At 36.1% G+C, this 19,972-nt stretch overlaps 1 protein-coding gene across 8 annotated transcripts in view; it reads right to left on the bottom strand.

Annotated features, from left to right (window-relative positions):
- Window positions 1-19,972, bottom strand: part of cadps2 (Ca++-dependent secretion activator 2) — a 197,579-nt gene that overhangs the window by 101,462 nt on the left and 76,145 nt on the right. For all 8 annotated transcript variants that reach the window (XM_051100201.1, XM_051100202.1, XM_051100197.1 and 5 more), the window contains exons 4-6: window positions 15,618-15,698; window positions 12,684-12,914; window positions 12,236-12,357 (exon numbers count right to left, since the gene is read on the bottom strand). In XM_051100201.1, coding sequence (XP_050956158.1) covers window positions 12,236-12,357; window positions 12,684-12,914; window positions 15,618-15,698 — 434 coding nt within the window. The remainder of the gene's footprint in view (window positions 1-12,235; window positions 12,358-12,683; window positions 12,915-15,617; window positions 15,699-19,972) is intronic.

Raw genomic sequence — 19,972 nt, 5'->3', positions numbered from 1 at the left:
CAAACCTTGATCTCTTAAAGGTGAAGTCCACTGCCAGAACACCAATTTGTCATCCAAGATGTTCATGTCTTTCTTTCTTCAGTCGTAAAGAAATTATGTTTTTTGAGGAAAACATTTCAGCATTTTTCTCCATGGACTGCTATGGTGCCCCTGATTTTGAACTTCCAAAATGCAGTTTAAATGCGGCTTCAAACGATCCCAAATGCAGTTGTAAATGATCCCAGCCAAGAAAGAAGGATCTTATCCAGTGTAATGATCGGTTAGTTTAATACAAATAATACAATTTATATACTTTTTAATGCCAAACGCTTGTCTTGTCTTACTCTGCCTGGATTGTTTTTGTTCCGGTTCGTGACAGTTAGGGTATGTCGAAAAACTCCCATCTCATGTTCTTCCTCAACTTCGAAATTATCCTACACTGTAAAAAACAATTTGTTGAATCAACTTAAAATAATTTGTAACCTGGCTACCTTAAAATTTTAAGTTTAGTCAACTTGAAATGTTAAATTATACTAAATGACAACTTAGATATTTGAGTTGAATCAACTTAAAATTTTAAGGCAGCTGGGTTACTTACCCATCTGTTAAGTTTAGCAAACACAAATATCTAAGTTGTTACTTAGTACAATTTAACATTTCAAGCTGAATAAACTTATTTTAGTTGACTGAACTTAAAATTTTAAGGCAGCAGGGTAACAAATTATTTTAAGCTGATTCAACAAATTGTGTTTTTTTATTTTTTACAGTGTATATCGCTGTTTTACCTTTTTTGTTAAGGGTGTTTGATCTTCTTTGCATATTTAGGCCCGATCACATCGAACGCGTATTTTAGTTATGAAAATGCGAGGCGCACCGCACTGCCTTTTTCTGGTGACTTTTAAAAAAGAGCAGTGTGGTGTGGTTTTTTATGTTGCTAGGCAACCGTCATATCAGCAGTCCTGTCAATCTAATCAAAGGATTATAGCGTGAGCGCTCTAAAATCTTTGTTTTTTTAGCTGTTTAGTAAACTGTCATATCAGCAGAAACCTTAAAAAAAACACAGCTCCGGGTAACCCGCGATAGACACCAAAAGTTTCTCCTCCTTCACTGCAGTCTCCAGACTTTTTAGGCAACGGTAAAACTTTCGTCACCACAATGGAAGGCCCGCCTCTCCATTAATTCGATTGGACGATGCTTTTTTTTCCAACTTCAGGCGCTCAGAGAGCTCCGGCAAAAACGCGAGGTGCTGCAGGCGGTTAAAACGCGAGGCGCCCGCGGTGCATAAACAGCGTGCATAACGCTCACTGCCCATAGAAAACAATTCAAAAAAGGCACCTCTCACTGCAAAAAACGTGTTCGGTGTGATCAGGGCCTTAGTTTGCAAAGACTGGGTTGGTACTTCTGTAGCGATGTAGGAAGATGTAGGAAGTTACGCTCTGAGTTTTTCAACATACCCTAACTGTCTTGAGGCAGAATACACAGAGTTCAGGGAGAGAAAGGGCAAGATGAGTGTTGAGATTAAAAAGTATTTAAATTGTATTATTTTAATGAAAATAATCAATCGTTTCAACTGCATTTGGGATCGTTTGAAGCCACATTTAAACTGCATTTTGGAAGATCAAACTCGGGGCACCATAGCAGTCCATTATATGGAGAAAAATGCAGAAAAAACATAATTTTTACGTTATTTTTCCCTCAAAAAACATAATTTCTTTACGACTGTAGAAAGAAAGATATGAACATCTTGGATGACAAGGGGGTGAATACGTTATATGTGAATCTTTGTTTTGGAAGTGGACTTCTCCTTTAAGGCTAGGGGTGTAACGATACATGTATTCGTACCGAACCGTCATGGTACAGACATCTCAGGTTCGGTGCGTGAGGCCTTACAACGAATACAGGCACTTCACCCTCAATCCGGAAGGGGGCACCTGCAGTAAGGCAACTCTGTTTGATAATTCCCAGCAGAAGAACAGCGAATGCCAGGAGTTGTACATTTGAAAACAAAGACTACTAGACAGTAATCATGTGCTGATTCTGAACGCGTCTCTCACTGACAAAGGAGTATGATGTTACTTTTAAGGCTTGCGTGTTCAGCTGTTTGCTGAATGTTTGATATATATATATATATAGCAAGAATAGCATAGCAGAATTGTATCAAACCATGACCCTCCGAACCGAGGTACGTACTGAACCGTGACATCTGTGTACCGTTACACCCCTACTTGAGGCCAAAGCATACTTTACTCATGAACATACAGTGTGCTTGACAGAGCTGCATGATTCTGGATGAATTTAGAATCACAAATTTTCTGTTTCCAACAGAAAATCACAAATTATTTTAAAGAAAAGTTTACATGAATGATTCAATGACTCACTCATAAATACTTTACTTGGTCCATTACTGAATGAATCAGTATTTTTGAACGAATCTCTTAAATGAATGATTCACTGACATTTGAGGCAAAACAATGTAAATCAACACTGTGATCAACAACCCTTATATGACGTGCCAATTTGAAGTAAACACTATTTTCAAAAGATGATTTGCTCCATTTTGATCGCCTCCACAGGTGTCAGTATTTATATCCGAACTATAAACTTATACGTCTATGATAATAGATTTCACAATAGAACAGGCCAGCGAAAGATTTGAATGTCACAATATGAATTTGTCAGAAGTTTAATGGACACAGATGAACAGATCATTGACATTTAAAAATAGGATTGTGTGGGTGTTTGAATCAAGCTTGCAATCTTTTAATGATTAATCATGCAGCTCAAGCGCATGACGCAAATTTCCTATGTACGTGCAGGCCGCACATGGTAACTGAATTTGTTTTGCACTAATCAGCTGTTCCACAAGGTGGTGTATAATTTTTTTTTAAATTTTGACATAAAAGGTGACAGTTAGAAAAATGCCATTACAAAGGTAAAAACTAAATTCCCCTGTGAATCATTGAAATCACCTGTGATTTTTTGATTATTGATTAGAAGGTGCTCCTGAAATTTTTACTGTGCTCCTAAAAAGAAAAGTAAGCGTAGAGCCCTGTTTGGTACAACTTGTTGCAATGTCTAGGAGCGCTAAGTAACGGCTTACACGCTATTTTTCCATTGCACCATTAAACTTAGTTGAAACAAGTATACATATAAATTAAAACCATATAAATTTTTACAGAAGCCTCAGACCAGGAATAAATTGAATAAAAAAGTGACTAAATTGCATCAATAAGCTCATGTTTCAGTCTTTTAAACATATGATAATGCTGACATTTACAGTTGTTCACATTTTAAGAGAGAGAATATTATGTGAATAAATGGCTTGAGGGTCTTTAACACAGACACATTCTAAATAGCACACTTCTTGTGTGCATTGCTCTGTGTTATGCATGCTAAATAAATTCAGTCATAATAAATAAATTCCATTTCTTATGTTTTCTTGTTCGTAGCTTTTTTTTCTGCTCCTTATTAATTTCAAACTGGGTTTCTGAATCTCACTTACAAATAAAAATACCTATTACATTAAGTCATGATTAGCCAAGTATCATATATCAATGGAAGCTTATTTTTACCATTAATTGCATGAGGCAAACAACTCCTACTCTTGAAGGTATTTTTCTAATCGTTGAAGGTATTTACAACCTAAGTTACAGTGCAACCAAATTAAGTAGAGTTAGTTACAAACTAGTTAGTTGTTACTAAGCCCCTAGTGTGAACCTCACGTTCCACTTTAAGTAAGAACGGCTTGTCTACTGTATGAACAGCCAACGTTGAATTTTGGTACAGCTGTTGCCAATGACACGACAGACAAGATCCTGCAGTCTTCACTCTGACTGACACTGTCTACAGCTCAAACCCGCCTTGGGGAGCTTCATCAGAAGATGGATATTTTGGGAGGTCTGTTGATGTTACTGGTCTAACTGTGACCTCTCACCACCTAGAGGCAGTCTGAACCCCCAAAACAAGTAGGGCGCACTATTTATTAAGCAAACTGTTGCCAAGGCAACAAAACAACAGATTTTAGCATCTCATAAAAATCTGTGCAATGATGCAATAACTTATTCACATTAAAAATGACTTTCTAAATTTAGTCACATTTGTTTGCAACATGCTCATGTCGACAAAACCAGACACTCACATTATTAGGGAATAATAATCATCCTTAAATGGCCTCAGGGGATTTGCAGAAGAGAGTTTCATCTAAGAGTACTTAAAGTATTCAAACAAATGCAAGTATAAACACCTTGAAGAAAATGGGTTTCATTATGCTTTCATTTGGTGGTAATGTGCACAAAGCCAATAACAGGCTTATAATAAATATCTATTGCCTTACTATAATGCCTTCTCTGCAAACACATTTCCAGGAAATGACATCACTAGCCAGATTAAAATGCGATTCTAATTTAATTCCAGCACGATGCAATCACATAGGTCTGACATATTTTCAATAGTAGGACCTTTCACTTGCAGTGCAAAAACAATTAATTTACATGATTTAAAAATAATTTCACACAATTTTGAGGAATTTTTCCCTCCTTTAAAGGAGAAGTTCACTTCCAGAACAAAAATTGACAGATAATGTACTCACCCCCTTGTCATCCAAGATGTGCATGTCTTTCTTTCTTCAGTCATAAAAAAAATAATGTTTTTTGAAGAAAACATTTAAGGATTTTTTTTCCATATAGTGGACTGCTATGGTGCCCCAAGTTTAAAGGAACACTCCACTTTTTTTGAAAATAGGCCAATTTTTGTACATCTTCGTACTTGATGTAACTACGGAAGAGTCAAGTTTTAAATAGGAAAAATATCGAAAATCTTTGGTCATTTTTGAGCGAGATGCTAATGATCCAATCAGATTCAATGATCTATGCTAAGCTATGCTAAAAGTGCTACCGCCAGACTCGGAGATCGGCTGAATGGATTTAAAAAACTCAACTGCTCTCGACTCTAGGGGAGTGGACAAAGAAGAGGAGGAAGAGGAAGAAGGGTCTTATCTAGCGAAATGATTGGTTATTTTCATAAAAATAATACAATTTATATGCTTTTTAATGTCAAATGCTCATCTTGTCTTTCTGTGCCTGAACTGTTTTTTTCCGGTTCATGACAGTTAGGGTTGGTCGAAAAACTCCCATCTCATGTTCTCCCTCAACTTCAAAATCGCCCTATATCGCTGTTTTACCTTTTTTGTTAAGGGTGTTTGATCTTCTTTCCATGTTCACTTTGCAAAGACTGTGTCGGTACTTCTGCAGTGATGTAGGGTGATTTTGAAGCTGAGAGAGAAAATACGACTGGGGTTTTTCGACATACTCTAACTGTCTTGAACCAGAATACACAGAGTTCAGAGAGAGTAAGACAAGACGAGCGTTTGAGATTATTTAAATTGTATTTTTTAATAAAAATAACCGATCGTTTCGCTAGATAAGACCCTTCTTCCTTGGCTGGGATCGTTTACAACCGCATTTGGGATTGTTTGCATTTAAACTGCATTTCGGAAGTTCAAAATCAGGGCACCATATCAGTCCATTATATGGAGAAAAATCCTGAAATGTTTCCCTCAAAAAACATAATTTCTGTGAGTACATTATCTGTAAATTTTGTTCTGGAAGTGGACTTCGGTGGAAGTGGAAAAACGGTCACATGCACCAATCTTGGGATCCGCAAGATCTGCTTCCTCTGTGCTAATTAACATCATACTGTGAGGTCAAATGTGAGCAGTGTCGGATTGAACCACATGACTCCAGCAGGTGACGGCACAATAAACACACTGAAATCATCTCACACGCCACTGATTCACCTTGATGAGATTACAAGTGACATTTCAATTTCGAGTGTCTGCTGGAGAAAAATGGGAATAATAGCTGTCTTAGAAATGTAATATAAGAAGGAAAAAACCCACAACAATTGGCATCCTCAATATAAGCGCACAATATAAAGTTGCCAATGCTATGCAAGCAATGTTTTACAGAGGTCATTAAAGGAGGAAATTTGCCATGATCTTTAAGTACTGTCATCTGTTTGTGTACAATTAAATCATACTTTAACTTTCACAAAAACAATCCATTCCAAAATGACCATCCATTAGATCTATTTAAAGGGATAGTTCACCCCAAATTCTGTCATTAATTACTCGCCCTCATGTCATTCCAAACCTGTAAACCTGTGTTCATCTTTGGAACACAAATTAAGATATTTTTTACAAAATCAGAGAGCTTTCTGACCCTGCATAGACAGCAACGCAAGGTAGGTAGTAAGGACATCATTAAAACAGTCCATGTGACATCAGTGTTTCAACCAGAATGTAGCTACAAGAATAATTTTTGCATGCTAAGAAAACAAAAAGTAACGACTTTATTCAACAATTTCTTTTCTTCCATGTCAGCCAATGCACGTTCGAGAGCACCACGATGCATGTGTGTATACTTATCATTGTTTGCATCCGTTTAGCATATATTGCTAAATGGCTGGGCAAATGACAGTGATCTGACTCATCTTTCTATTTAACACTCTTAAAGGCCACCCGCCTTTCACAGAGAGCAAGAAAGCTCATCTAGTCTTGATGAATTCCTCCTCCTTGTCATTTCATGCCTATACTGGAAGGCTTGGATGTAAGACTGATTCAGGAGACCTCTGAGGAAAAAAATAAAAAATAAAAAAAGAGTCGGAAACTGCATTTACCTGGTCAAAGTAGCAATCAGTTCAAGTCCGCAATCAAAGTGCACTAAAATAACATGAAAGCTACTGAAAGTAACTGCTTCTATAAATACACAATCACTTAACATCTACTCAACAAATGAGGACGTAACCAACTAAAACCAATACGCTGAAATGCTAAAATGTGAGGGAGATGCATTGATTGTCTATGTATTGATTGGAATAACTAATCCATGCTCAAAAACAGCATTTTTTTTTAAGTTGCCACCACCAGCATTTTTGATCATTTTTACAAAATTTTCATCAATATCTGAATATGCAATATGTCAAAAGAAAGAAAAGAGCTTCATGCATTCTGCTTTTATCAACACTTGAAAATGGGTAAGCTTTAAAAAAGCAACATTTAAACAAAAAGCTGAGAAAATAGCATTTTTGTAAAAGACTACTACCAGATCAGATTGAGATCGATGATCAAAGCATAGATCATAGAGTCCTAAACCAGATCAACATTTCATTCGGTAACATTAGGCAGTTTGGATGTATGTAGGGGAAAGTTACTTTTAAGAGTAATGCATTATGATATTGTGTTACTCCCTTTAAAAAAAGTAACTAATTGTGTTACTTATTTGCTTTTTATGGAAAGTAATGTGTTACAATATTTTTTGTTATCTGGTCTGAGATTGTTTATGTCATTCAGATTCGTTCACTGATTCGTTTAGTGACTATTTTTTTCATATTACATAAACATTTGAACAGGTGGTGAAAAAGAGTGTCTTATGTCTTAAGTCAATGAAGGTACACCGTAAAAAAACAAAACGAAACAAACAAAAAAACAATTTGTTGAGTCAACTTAAAATAATTTGTTACCCTGCTGCCTTAAAATTTTAAGTTAGTCAATTAAAATAAGTTTAGTCAACTTGAAATGTTAAGTTGTACTAAGTGACAACTTAGATATCTGAGTTGACTTAACAAAAAATTTGGTTTGTTAAACTTAAGAGCTAGGTAAGTTACCCAGCTGCCTTAAAATTTTAAGTTGAAACAACTCAAATATCTAAATTGTCACATAGGACAACTTAACATTTCAAGTTGACTAAACTTTTTGAGCTGACTGAACTTAAAATTTTAAGGCAGCCAGGTAACAAATTATTTTAAGTTGACTCAACAAATAGTTTTTTACAGTGTACTGTATTTACTTGTTACAAAAACTTTTTGTATTTGGCTTCATTAAAATGTGTGCCTGATCTAAACACTACACAAATAAGTCTAAATAAGTGGATTACCTTAAGTGTGTCATGGAGTTATGTTCTGTATGTTAAATATGAATATATAAACAAGCGTATAACTGTGCTTTGCATTCGCTTTCTGCTGATTGCTGAACGAGACTGACTCAAATGACTGACCTACACAGCACACATTCGTTCACAAACAACATTTACCAGTTCGTTCAATTCGTTCACGAATGAGAGCTCTCGTTCGGACTCAAACTCAGTCGTAAACTCGGTCAGTGATGGGCGTATTCGTTCAGTAACCATTCATGAATGAAAAGAACCAGTTGTTGAACGATTATAATGGCGAACAGGTCTCAGTATGTTATTTAAATCACATATAAATTCAGTTTCTTCTAGGTTGTGTCTCAATTAGCTCCTAGTTAGTCAGTACACTAGTGAAGGAGTATACTAATTTCCCTAATTCGTAGGGCTGTCAAACAGTCAAAATTATTTGTTCGTTTCCTAGAAATTCCCAAAATGCACCTTAACAAGTGAACATCAACTGTCTGACTGGTAGAAAACTCTTTAGAATGTAAACGATCTAATGTAAACGATGTCCCTTACTGAAATATGTAGTAGAAAAACCATGAAAGATTTATGTTATTTTAAAATCCACATCATTTTATACATATTTTGGACTATGGGGGGCGCCATTATTTTCGATGATGTCAAATGGTTGCACTCGGTGAGCTACTGACGCTACCTGTTGCTATTTTTACCGCAACACAACTCGGAAAATAAAATACAGATACAATGCCACATTGTGCAGCTTTTGGTTGTAATTTTCAGTCGAAGGGCAACAAGAGAAGCGATGTAAGTCTACGCTGCTTTCCTAACAAAAAGAAGAGGAGAAAAGAATGAAAAGATGGCATGTGAACGAATAAAACTTCCTAAAGACCTGCGTCTTTGTTCTCTCCACTTTAGCCCTGATGCCTTTGAGGCTTTTAGTAGAGCACAGCAACTGAAAGAGCTAACAAATGGCAGAGACAAGAAACGCTAGATGCCATCCTGGCAGGATGTAAACATGCCGACACTTGTCATGACGCCACAGCCACTGAAGGAGTTTCTCAGCGCTGTGTATTCTGAGTTGTGTTGTGGTAAAAATAACAACAGGTGATGCCAGTAGCTCACCAAGAGCAACCATTTCACATCATCAAAAATAATGGCGCCCCCCCCATAGTCCAAAATATGTATAAAACGATGTGGATTTTTTTTTAAATAACTTAAATCAAGACTTAATACCCAGGGTTCCTTTTAAGGGAAAAAATGTTGCAAACTTCATACAGAAATCACTAATTTGCACGACAATGCAAATGGCACAGAAATTTTTAACAGCTAAATGTTGCAGTTATACAAGTGGATAAAAGCCTGTGATAGTTCCCAAAATCATGGCACAGGGTGCATGATTTCTGCATTTTTCCATGAATATTTGCTGTCAAAATCTAGTTGTTTCAATAGGAATCCATGAGATGACAAATTCTGCAGATTTTGCAAATGACTACGAAGCTCTGAATAACTACAAACAAAACATCTCCAAAATTTTTCTAATGTAACTGCATCTATAGGGAAGTAGGAAGCACAGTCAGACACATCCCTAATCAACACAGAAAACCTCCACAAAAGCATTTCTAGACGACTGCAATTCCAATTATTGAGTATCCCAGCTCATGGTCTACTTAATAAATATTACAGCTTTGACATGCTAGTCAGTTCAGGTCAGATGCATCATTAGTGCAGATACACTATGGACTCAATGGGAACCAGCGATTCATTTAGCATCACACAAAACACTGGAGCCAATGATGACCGCTTCACATTTCTCGGTCTCGTACATAAAGAGTGTCGTTCTGGGTGCAGCAGTGTGACAGAGCCGCATTTGCACTTCAGAGCTGTGGAGCTGGCATATTTTCAATGTGTCTGCTGTGTCAAAACAAGTCACTACGCTAATGGGGAGCTGATGAGATAAGAGCAATTTCATGCTCAAGGTTTGAAGATAAAAAGCAAGTGTGAGATGCTCCCAACAGATTTGTAAGTCAGCGTACTATAGAATGAAAATAGAGCAGTGACCTTAAAAAGGTTAGAGAGATTGGCACAGTGTGTACATATCTGAATAAAAAAATGACTGTGTAGAAAGCACTTTTAATTAACATAACTGAACATGCTGTTAACCTACAGTGACATTCATATATATGCTATTTTTAAGACATGTAGGGACATTTTGTAGAAAAAAATTCTATTTAAAGGTGTAGTCTATTAGACAAGTTCATTGGCGCCTGGATTTACATCTGTTTATTAAAAAAAAAAAAGGGGACAAAACTCCTAACCACCAGGGGGAGCCTTTACCAGGCTTTAGATGTGGTTTCACCCTTTTTCCACTTTAGAGTTAAAAATAAAACAGCTGATGGTGAGCTAAAGTTATTAAATAAAATAAGAAATAAAGAAATACATCTCACACTGTGAGACATAATGTGACATTTACAAGATTCATAAATGCAATTATCAGAAATAAAGCCACAACTATGCCACTGTGAGACAGAAAGCTGTCTATCTTCACGTAGTCTTGTTTTTGACCTTTATTTTTCATTTATGGCATAATACTGGATATGATATTGGATTTTGGGACTCTTTTTTGACCTTGCATGACCCTGTTTGAGGACTGACCTTTGGATTTGTTAACTTTACCTTCCAGTTTACCTTATGTTCAAAAGTTTTGAGTTGAGAAGATTTTTTTTTGTTTCTGAAAGTCTCTTAGGCTCACCAGGATATTTACTTAATCAAAAATTAATAGTACTTAATAGTACTTAATAGTACAATTATTGTGAAATATTATGACAATTTCAAATTGCTGTTTTCTGTGGAAGCTCATTTCCGCCACTGAATAAAAAATGTAAAAAAGGTAATTGTGACTTTTTATCTAACAATTCTGGCTTTTTTTTCTCAGAATTTTGTGATACAAACTTACAATTATTACTTTTTTCTCAGAATTGTTAGATTTAAAGAATTGCTAGATACAAACTCCATAAATTCCAACTTTTTTTCTCAAAACTGTGTGATATAAACTCAGACTTCCAACTTTTTTTCTCAGAACTGCGTGATAAAAACTCAGAATTCCGACTTTTTTTTTTTTTTTTTCACAGAATTGCATGATATAAACAATTGCGAGAAATAAAGTCAGAATTGCATAATATAAACTCAGAATTCCAACTTTTTTCTCAGAATTGGAAGATATCAACTCAGAATTACGACTTTTTTCTCAGAATTGCAATATAAACTCAGAATTACGACTTTTTTCTCAGAATTGCAAGATATAAATTCAGACAGCCAAACTTTTTTTCTCGGAACTTCGTGATGTAAACTCAGAATTCAAACTTTTTTCTCAGAATTGAGTGATATAAACTCCGAATTCCGACTTTTTTCTCAGAATTGCAAGATATCAACTCAGAATTCCAACTTTTTTTCTCAGAACTGTGTGATATAAACTCAGAATTCCGACTTTTTTCTCAGAATTGCATGATATGAACTCACAATTGCGAGAAATAAAGGCAGAATTGCGAAATATAAACTCAGAATTCCAACTTTTCTTTCTCAGAATTACATGATATCAGAATTCTGACTCTTTTCCTCAGAATTGCGGGATATAAAATAGAATTCCGACTTTTTTCTCAGAATTGCGTGATACAAACACAGAATTCTGACCTTTTCCCTCAGAATTCCAATTTTTTGCGCTCAGAACTTTTTTTTTTCAGAATTTCATGATATGAACTTACAATTGCGAGAAATACAGGCAGAATTGCAAGATATAAACTTATAAACTTAGTTTATCACGCAATTTTGAGAAAAAGTCAGGTAATTGCTGCTTTTTATCTCGCAATTCTTTTTTTTTTTTAATTCAGCGGTGGAAACTGGTTTTCCACAGCTTTCTATGTGAATATATTTTAAAATGTTATTTGTGCATGTGATGCAAAGCTGAATTTTCAGCATGATTACTCCAGTCTTCAGTGTCACATGATCCTTCAGAAATCATTCCAATATGCTGATTTACTATTGTCGAAAACAGTTGTGTGGCTTAGTACTTTTGTGGAAAAAGTGATAGGCTACTTTTTAATTTTGAATGGAAAGTTTACAAGAAATATTTGAAACAGAATTTAATTGCAACATTATAAATTTTAATGGTTTTACTGTCACTTTTGAGTGCATCCTTTCTGAAATTATTAATTTCTTTAATTAAAATGTACTGTCCCCAACCTTTTTGAATGGTAGTGTGTCTGTGTATATAACACCAGTGTATATATCATGTTCAGGGCTCTTATGTTTATCGGTGATATCACCATACTCACTGTGGTCTGGAGGCCTCGGCTTGATCTGTCTGGAGCTTCTCTCCTCCCTCCACCTCCATGGTGCAGTACACAATCCGGTTAGGAGCAACGGATTTCAGCCCCTGAACCTCAATGATCACAATCTGAGCAAAAGAAACAAGATGACATGATTAGACTCCACATGACATTTGAAAAGCATCCAAAGAGTGACAATTTAGATTTTATTCTTTTTGTGGTGCTTTTGACAACTAGCTGTTTAGACAACCCACTAACTATACAAAAAAAAAAAAAAAAAGATAGAAATTTAGAGAATTCCTAGGTCAGACAGTTTATTCATGTGGAATTAATGTTTTTTATTCATCCATTCAAATGCTTTGTAGCCATTATGCTTTCACAAAATGAAAACCATCACAACCACCAAGGTAATGGTGACGTGTAAAGCAAAGATGGCATCTTCAGAAATATCCACCTCCAGAGAAAACGACAGCACCACATCTGATTTGGAGAGAGGCAAGTCGTTCTCATCGCCGATGTCCAGGAAGCTGTTCATGGGTGTGAGTTTGGGCTTGATTTTAGGCTTGAAGTCTTTGGCCACAGGCTGGCTCTCCAGGTTCGCCATCAGCAGGTTAACAGACGACCTGAGCTCCTCTACAAACATCATCTCCATGTCTTTGGAAATAAACTTTGGAAACTTCCTCTCCTATCGGACGCAGGAGGAAACAAGATAAACACTATGACTTTCTGGCACCCGTACAGTTGATTCAACCTTACGATTAGTCAACAACGTATCGCATAAAACGGTAACACTTTACAATAAGATTCCATTAGTTATTGCTTGTTAAAATATTAACATGAACAAACAATGAACAATACATTTATTACACCATTTATTAATCTTTGTTAATGTTAGTTAATAAAAATACAGTCGCTCATTGTTAGTTCATGTTAATTCACAGTGCATTAACTAATGTTAACAAACACAACTTGATTTTTATAACGAATTAGTGAATGCTGAAAGTACTGTAAAATTAACTAAGATTAATACATGCTGTAGAAGTATTGTTCATTCTTAGTTCATGTTAACTAGGAGTAAATTGACAGATAATGTACTCACCCCTTGTCATCCGAAATGTTCATGTCTTTCTTTCTTCAGTCGTAAAAGAAATTATGTTTTCTGAAGAAAACATATCAGAATTTTTCTCCATATAATGGACTGATATGGTGCCCCGAGTTTTAACTTTCAAAACGCAGTTTAAATGCGGCTTCAAACAATCCCAAATGCAGTTGTAAACGATCCTAGCCGAGGAAAAAGAGTCTTATCTAGCCAAACGATTGGTTACTTTCATAAAAATCATACAACTGATATACTTTTTAATCTCAAATGCTCGTCTTGTCTTACTCTGCCTGGACTGTTTATGTTCCGGTTCATGACAGTTAGGGTATGTCGAAAAACTCCCATCTCATGTTCTCCCTCAACTTCAAAATCACCCTATATTGCTGTTTTACCTTTTTTTTTTTAAGGGTGTTTGATGTTCTTTGCATGTTCACTTTGCAAAGACTGGGTCGGTACTTCTGCAGCGATGTAGGATGATTTTGAAATGATTTTTGAAGTTGAGGGACAAAATACGATTGGAGTTCTTTTTTAAAAAGGTATTTAAATTTTTTATTTTTTTAATGAAAATAACCAATCGCTTCTCTAGATAAGACCCTTCTTCCTCGACTGGGATCGTTTACAACCGCATTTGGGATCATTTGAAGCCGCATTTAAACTGCATTTTGGAAGTTCAAAATCGGGGCACCATGTCAGTCCATTATATGGAGAAAAATCCTGAAATGGTTCCCTCAAAAAAACATAATTACTTTACGGCTGAAGAAACAAAGACATGAACATCTTGGACGACAAGGGGGTGAGTGCATTATCTGTAAATTTCTGGAAGTGGACTTCTCCTTTAACTAATGCTAACTAATGAATCTTATTGTATGTTAACAGACTAACAAATAATATTTTTTTTTGTTGCTTATATGATATTTTACATTATTTATTATTTACTCTCAAAACATGACTGATTAATCAACAATACACTGAAAAATAGTGTATTTTGCAAATTTATTTATTTAATTATTTTATTTTGTTCTATTTAAATGTTTTATATTTTATATAATGTATTATTAATGCAATAACGGATATACAATAACTGAATAAATCACTTACTCCACAATGTGCTAAAAAATGGCATAACTAATAATATTTGGGGGGGGGGGCGGATGCAATTTTTCATAACATTTCTTTTATTCTTATTTATTGTTTGTTTTTCCTTTTTTTGAAGTTTACTTAACGGCTCTGAATGAGTACACAATATGACTGACTTTGACTTAGTAAATATAAGTATACAAAATAAGTAGGCACTTATATTTTATTCGTAGTTATTTATTTTGTTTATTTTTATAGTATTTACTGTATAGTATTAACTGTAACAAAAAAAATACCATAACTATTTTATATATATATATATTTTATTATATTTTTTATTATATTTTTATTATATTTTATTATATATATTTTATATTTTGTTGGTGCAAAACATTTGTTGGTGCAAAAGTAATGTATATATTTTACTTTTATTTATTTTCATATTATTTACTCTGCAACTGGTTGGAATGATTAACAGTCATAGTCCAAAATATACTAAAAGTAGCACAACTATTATTATTATTATTGTTATTATTATTTATTGTTTTTGTGCAAAATTAAAATGAGTCTGACAATATGACTGACAATATGTAAAAATAGCGTAACCGTAATAGGTGTGTGTGTGTTTTTTTTTTTTCCATATTTATTTATTAAAAATAGCGTAACCGTAATAGGTGTGTGTGTGTGTGTGTGTTTTTTTTTTTTTTTTCCATATTTATTTATTAAAAATAGCGTAACCGTAATAGGTGTGTGTGGTTTTTTTTTTTTTTTTTTTTTTTTTTTCTTTTTTCCATATTTATTTATTTTGTTATTTTTATATGATTTACTCTTTACTTTTACTGGAATGATATATCATAACTACTTTATTTTTTTATCTGCAAAATTAAAAAATATATATTTCTATTTTCTTATTTACTTTCTATGTAATGTCTCTGAATGATTTACTGAGTCAACAATGAGTTTGAGACTTTTGTGAATCTTTTTGATGAACTCATCAAAATGAACTGATTCATGAGTCATTTGTCTGTGATTTATATGTGAAGGAAACCCTGATGTGCACCAATATGGGGACAGACAAACAAAAGTAATTTAGTCCACTTTTAAGTAAGTAAAAAAAAACTTCTAATATTTAATCCCATTTTTAACAAATTTTTATTTATTTTTTTATTTTTTTTTTTAACATAAAGGCAGAAACAGGTGAAGGTTTCTTACTCTGGCTATTTTCTCGGCCAGCTGCAGTCGCCCATCCAACTCTCTGCGTATCTGCGCCGCCTGCTCGTCCACATTGTCCAGCTGCGGGAGAACAGAAGACAAAGCTTATCTATTTGGCACGGCTTACTAAACCTATTACCCACAGGTATAGATCTAGATAGATCAAAGCTGACCGTGGTGAAAAGACAGGGAAGATGAGCTTAATAACTACCATGCTTAGTCATGTAATCTCTTTTGAGCCTCGTGAAACAGCGGTCATACTTGGACGGGCCATACCGAGGAGATATGAGATCATAAAAACGTTTAATGTCTTTATCTGTTCACTGAGCAGCTCTGGCATGCCCTCAAATGAAGCATTTTTAGAGTGTTAAACACACACACATACAAAAGTGACACACAAACACACCCACACAGCACTGCTGGCATGTTGTCAACACAGGGTTTCCTCTCTGTGAGTGGGAAATCTCTCTGTATCACACACACACACACACCACCCCCACCAGAGCAGTGTTTCCACTTGATAAGCTCTTCTCCCTTCGGCAGCAGTAGGATGGACTCCGCTCCCATTTCACGCTGCACTATTGCGTACTGCTGCACCATACAAGCTCACTCAGAAAGTTTTTTTTTTTTTCATAAATTAAGTGGTACTCATACTTTGTGATTTGATCAAACCACTGATCCTCAGAATTAGGTAACTAGCCCTGCATCTTTTGTGCAACAGATACAGTATGAATTGTATCTCATTGTATTGTGTGGCTTGTTATTAACTCCACTGATGGAATTTTTCCATAATTTACAGTTGAGGTCAAAAGTTTACACACACCTTGCAGAATCTGCATAATGTTAATTATTTTACCAAAACATACAAAATGCATGTTATTTTGTATTTAGTACTGACCTGAATAAGATATTTCACATAAAAGACATTTACATATAGTCCACAAGAAAAAATAATAGTGTTGAATTTAGAAAATTGACACCGTTCAAAAGTTTACATATGCCGGGGGTGAAAACTTTTGAACAGAATGAAGAAGTGTCAATTTTTCTTATTTTGCCTAAAAAATTAGTTACGGCCTTCAGAAGCTACACAAGATGTTTATATATTTCCCAGAAGACAAAATAAGTTACATTTACCCTGATCTTGAAATTCAAAAAGTATTCACCCCCCAGCTTCTAATGCATCGTGTTTACTCCTAAAGCATCAGTGAGCGTTTGAACCTTCTGTAATATTTGCATACGAGTCCCTCAGTTGTCCTCAGTGTGAAATGATGGATCTCATAATCATATAGCATCCACCTGGTAACCACCCAGAACTCATTAGCAACCACTGAGTAACAACCTACAACACCAGAGTAACCACCCAGAACAGGCTTTAAACCGGCCACAACTCCCTAACAAGCATATAGTAACCACCCACAACACTGTAGTAACCACCTGGTAACCAACAAGGGTATGCTAGCCACTACCTAGTATCCACCTAAAACACCCTAGCAACCACAAAGTAACTTTTCAGAACACCTTAGTAAGCACACAGAACACCCTTTAAACCATCCACAACACTCTAACAACCTTGCAACAACCGAGAACACCATCCTGACCATTTAGAACATCCTAGCAACTACCAGGTAACCTCCCGGAATACCCTAGGAATCACCCAGAAAATCCACTAAACCATTAACACCCTAACAACAACCTAGTAACCACCCAAACACCTTAAAGGGGTCATCGGATGCCCTTTTTCCACAAGTTGATATGATTCGTTAAGGTCTTAATGAAAAGTCTCTAATATACTTTGGTTAAAAATTCTCAATGTTGTTTAAAACAACACCCTTTTTACCTTGCCAAAATCAGCTCTGCAAAAATAATCTCATTCTGGTGATGGCTCGATTTGAAAAAGGGAATAGTATTTTTACAGATTAATTAAAAACCACTGCATGGATTTTTTATCATTATAGGTTAGATTTGTACATACACTGACAACACACATTAATGTTCAAACAACATGTAAAAGTGAACTTAGCATCCGATGACCCCTTTAACAACTACCCAGAGCACCAAAGAAACCACAAACAACACCCTAACAGCCACCTTGTAACCACCCAGAACACTTCAGTAGGTGCACAGCAACCACAGCAAGCATCCACATTATGTGAACCATCCAGAACACCCTAACAACCACCTAGTAACCACACACAACACCCTAACCACCACCTAGTAACCACCCAGAACATGCTAGCAACCACCTGGTTGTATTATGGTTGTATTATTATTGCATTATAACCACCTGATTAATGGGTGGTTGCAGTAGTGTTCTGGGTGGATGTTAAGGTGTTGTGGGTGGTTTATAGAGGGTTTTAGGTGACTGACCTAGTAACCACCCAGAACATCTTAAGAAGTGCATTGGAACTCCCTGGCAACCAAAGATTTTCAGTGGTTAAAATGGCACTGGCAGAAATCACTAAGAACACCATAACAACTATCAAGTAACAACCCAGAACATCCTAGCAACCACTCACAACACCCTAACAACCACCTAGTAACCATCCAGAACACCCTAGCAACCAGCTGGTTACTACGTGGTTGTATTATTATTGTATTACTGGTTACCAGGTGGTTTCTATAGTGTTCTGGGTGGTTACTAGTTGGATGGTAGGGTGTTGTGGGTGACCTAGTAACCACCCACAACACTCTAGTAACCATCTAGTAACCAACCAGGGTACCTTAGCCACTACCTAGTAACCAGCTAGAACAGCCTAGCAACCAAAAAGTAACTTTTCAGAACACCTTAGTAACCACAGAACACCCTATAAACTATCCACAATATGCTAACAACCATGCAATGACAGAGAACACAACAGCAAGCACCTAGTAACCAAATAAATCTCACTAAGAATGCCTTAGCAACCACCTACATCCTAGCAACGACCAAGTAACCTTCCCAAACAACTGGTAACCACCCAGAACACTTCACTAGGTGCAGAGCAACCACAGTAAGCACCAACACTCTGTAAACCACCCAGAATACCCTAGCAACCACCTGGTTACTCGGTAGTTGTATTATTATTGCATTATAACCACCTGATTAGTAGGTGGTTGCAGTAGTGTTCTGGGTGGTTGTTAGGGGGTTTTAGGTGACTGACCTAGTAACCACACATGGAATTCCTCGGCAACCAAGGGTTTTCAGTGGTTAAAATGGCACTTACATCACTCAGAACACCCACCTAGTAACCACCCACAACCACCTAGCAACCACCCAGAAAACCTTAACAACCACCTGGTTGTATTATTTTTGCATTATAACCAACTGGTTGCATTGTAACCAACTCAGAACACCTTAGTAATCACAGAACACCCTATAAACTATCCACAATATGCTAACAACCTTGCAATGACCGAGAACACAACAGCAAGCACCTAGTAACCAAACAGATCTCACTAAGAATGACCCAGAAAACCTTAGCAACCACCTGGTTACTAGGTGGTTGTATTATTATTGCATTGTAACCAACTGGTTAGTAGGTGGTTGCAGTAGTGTTCTGGGTGGTTGTTAGGGGGTTTAGTGAGTGGTTAAAATGGCACGTACAGTTTCTTCCGAAATAATCCTATAGATGAACATAAATGAACATAAATATGTGCTTATGTTTAGTGACGATTCAACAATCACTTCATGGTGTAAGGCAGTATTATATCTGAACTGTTCTGATGTCATTTATTACATCAGATGCCCTGCTCTAAACAGAAGAAGAGCATGTAAAGAGTGTTTGAGTGCAGCAGTGTGCCGGAGTCAGTAATGAGGCCGGCTAATGTCTGCCATGCTTTACTGAGCAGATCTACTGCTCCCATCACATCACCCTTCATTATCGACTCATTCTATTAACATATGCAAATCCACTAACGCCACAAAATCTCACAGAAGGAGCGTGTGGGAGAAAGCAGAGCAGATGAAGGCCTCTTGTCAGCCCGCTGCTGGTCTGGTCATATGTGGGAGGCCTTAATGATGCAGTTAGCCACATCTAGGCAGATGGAAAGAGGCTGATCGCTGTTAAAGGAAGTGCACCTCTGAAACACACAGGAAGTAATGAGAGCATCAGAGATGAAAACCACTGGAAAAATCCACTAATAGTACACCTAATGGCCCCAGCAACAACAGGAGATCAAGGTCAGGGCGGGATAGGATCAAGCGATCAAGCTGGAAATTGTGAATAAAATTACATGCAAACATCTTACACCGCACTGCTCTTTGAATTTGTTCGGTTGAAGAATATTTTTCATTTAACGATCAATGCAGAAATGGAAAATTAAAAGAACATTCTAAAGGAAGCGAATGAAACAGGCATTACGACACCGGCCACTAA

The sequence above is a fragment of the Labeo rohita genome, chromosome 25, assembly GCF_022985175.1.
Source record: "Labeo rohita strain BAU-BD-2019 chromosome 25, IGBB_LRoh.1.0, whole genome shotgun sequence".
Taxonomy (NCBI): domain Eukaryota; kingdom Metazoa; phylum Chordata; class Actinopteri; order Cypriniformes; family Cyprinidae; genus Labeo; species Labeo rohita.
Note: the sequence above shows the minus strand (reverse complement) of the source record. Positions and strands in the feature narration are given on the sequence as shown.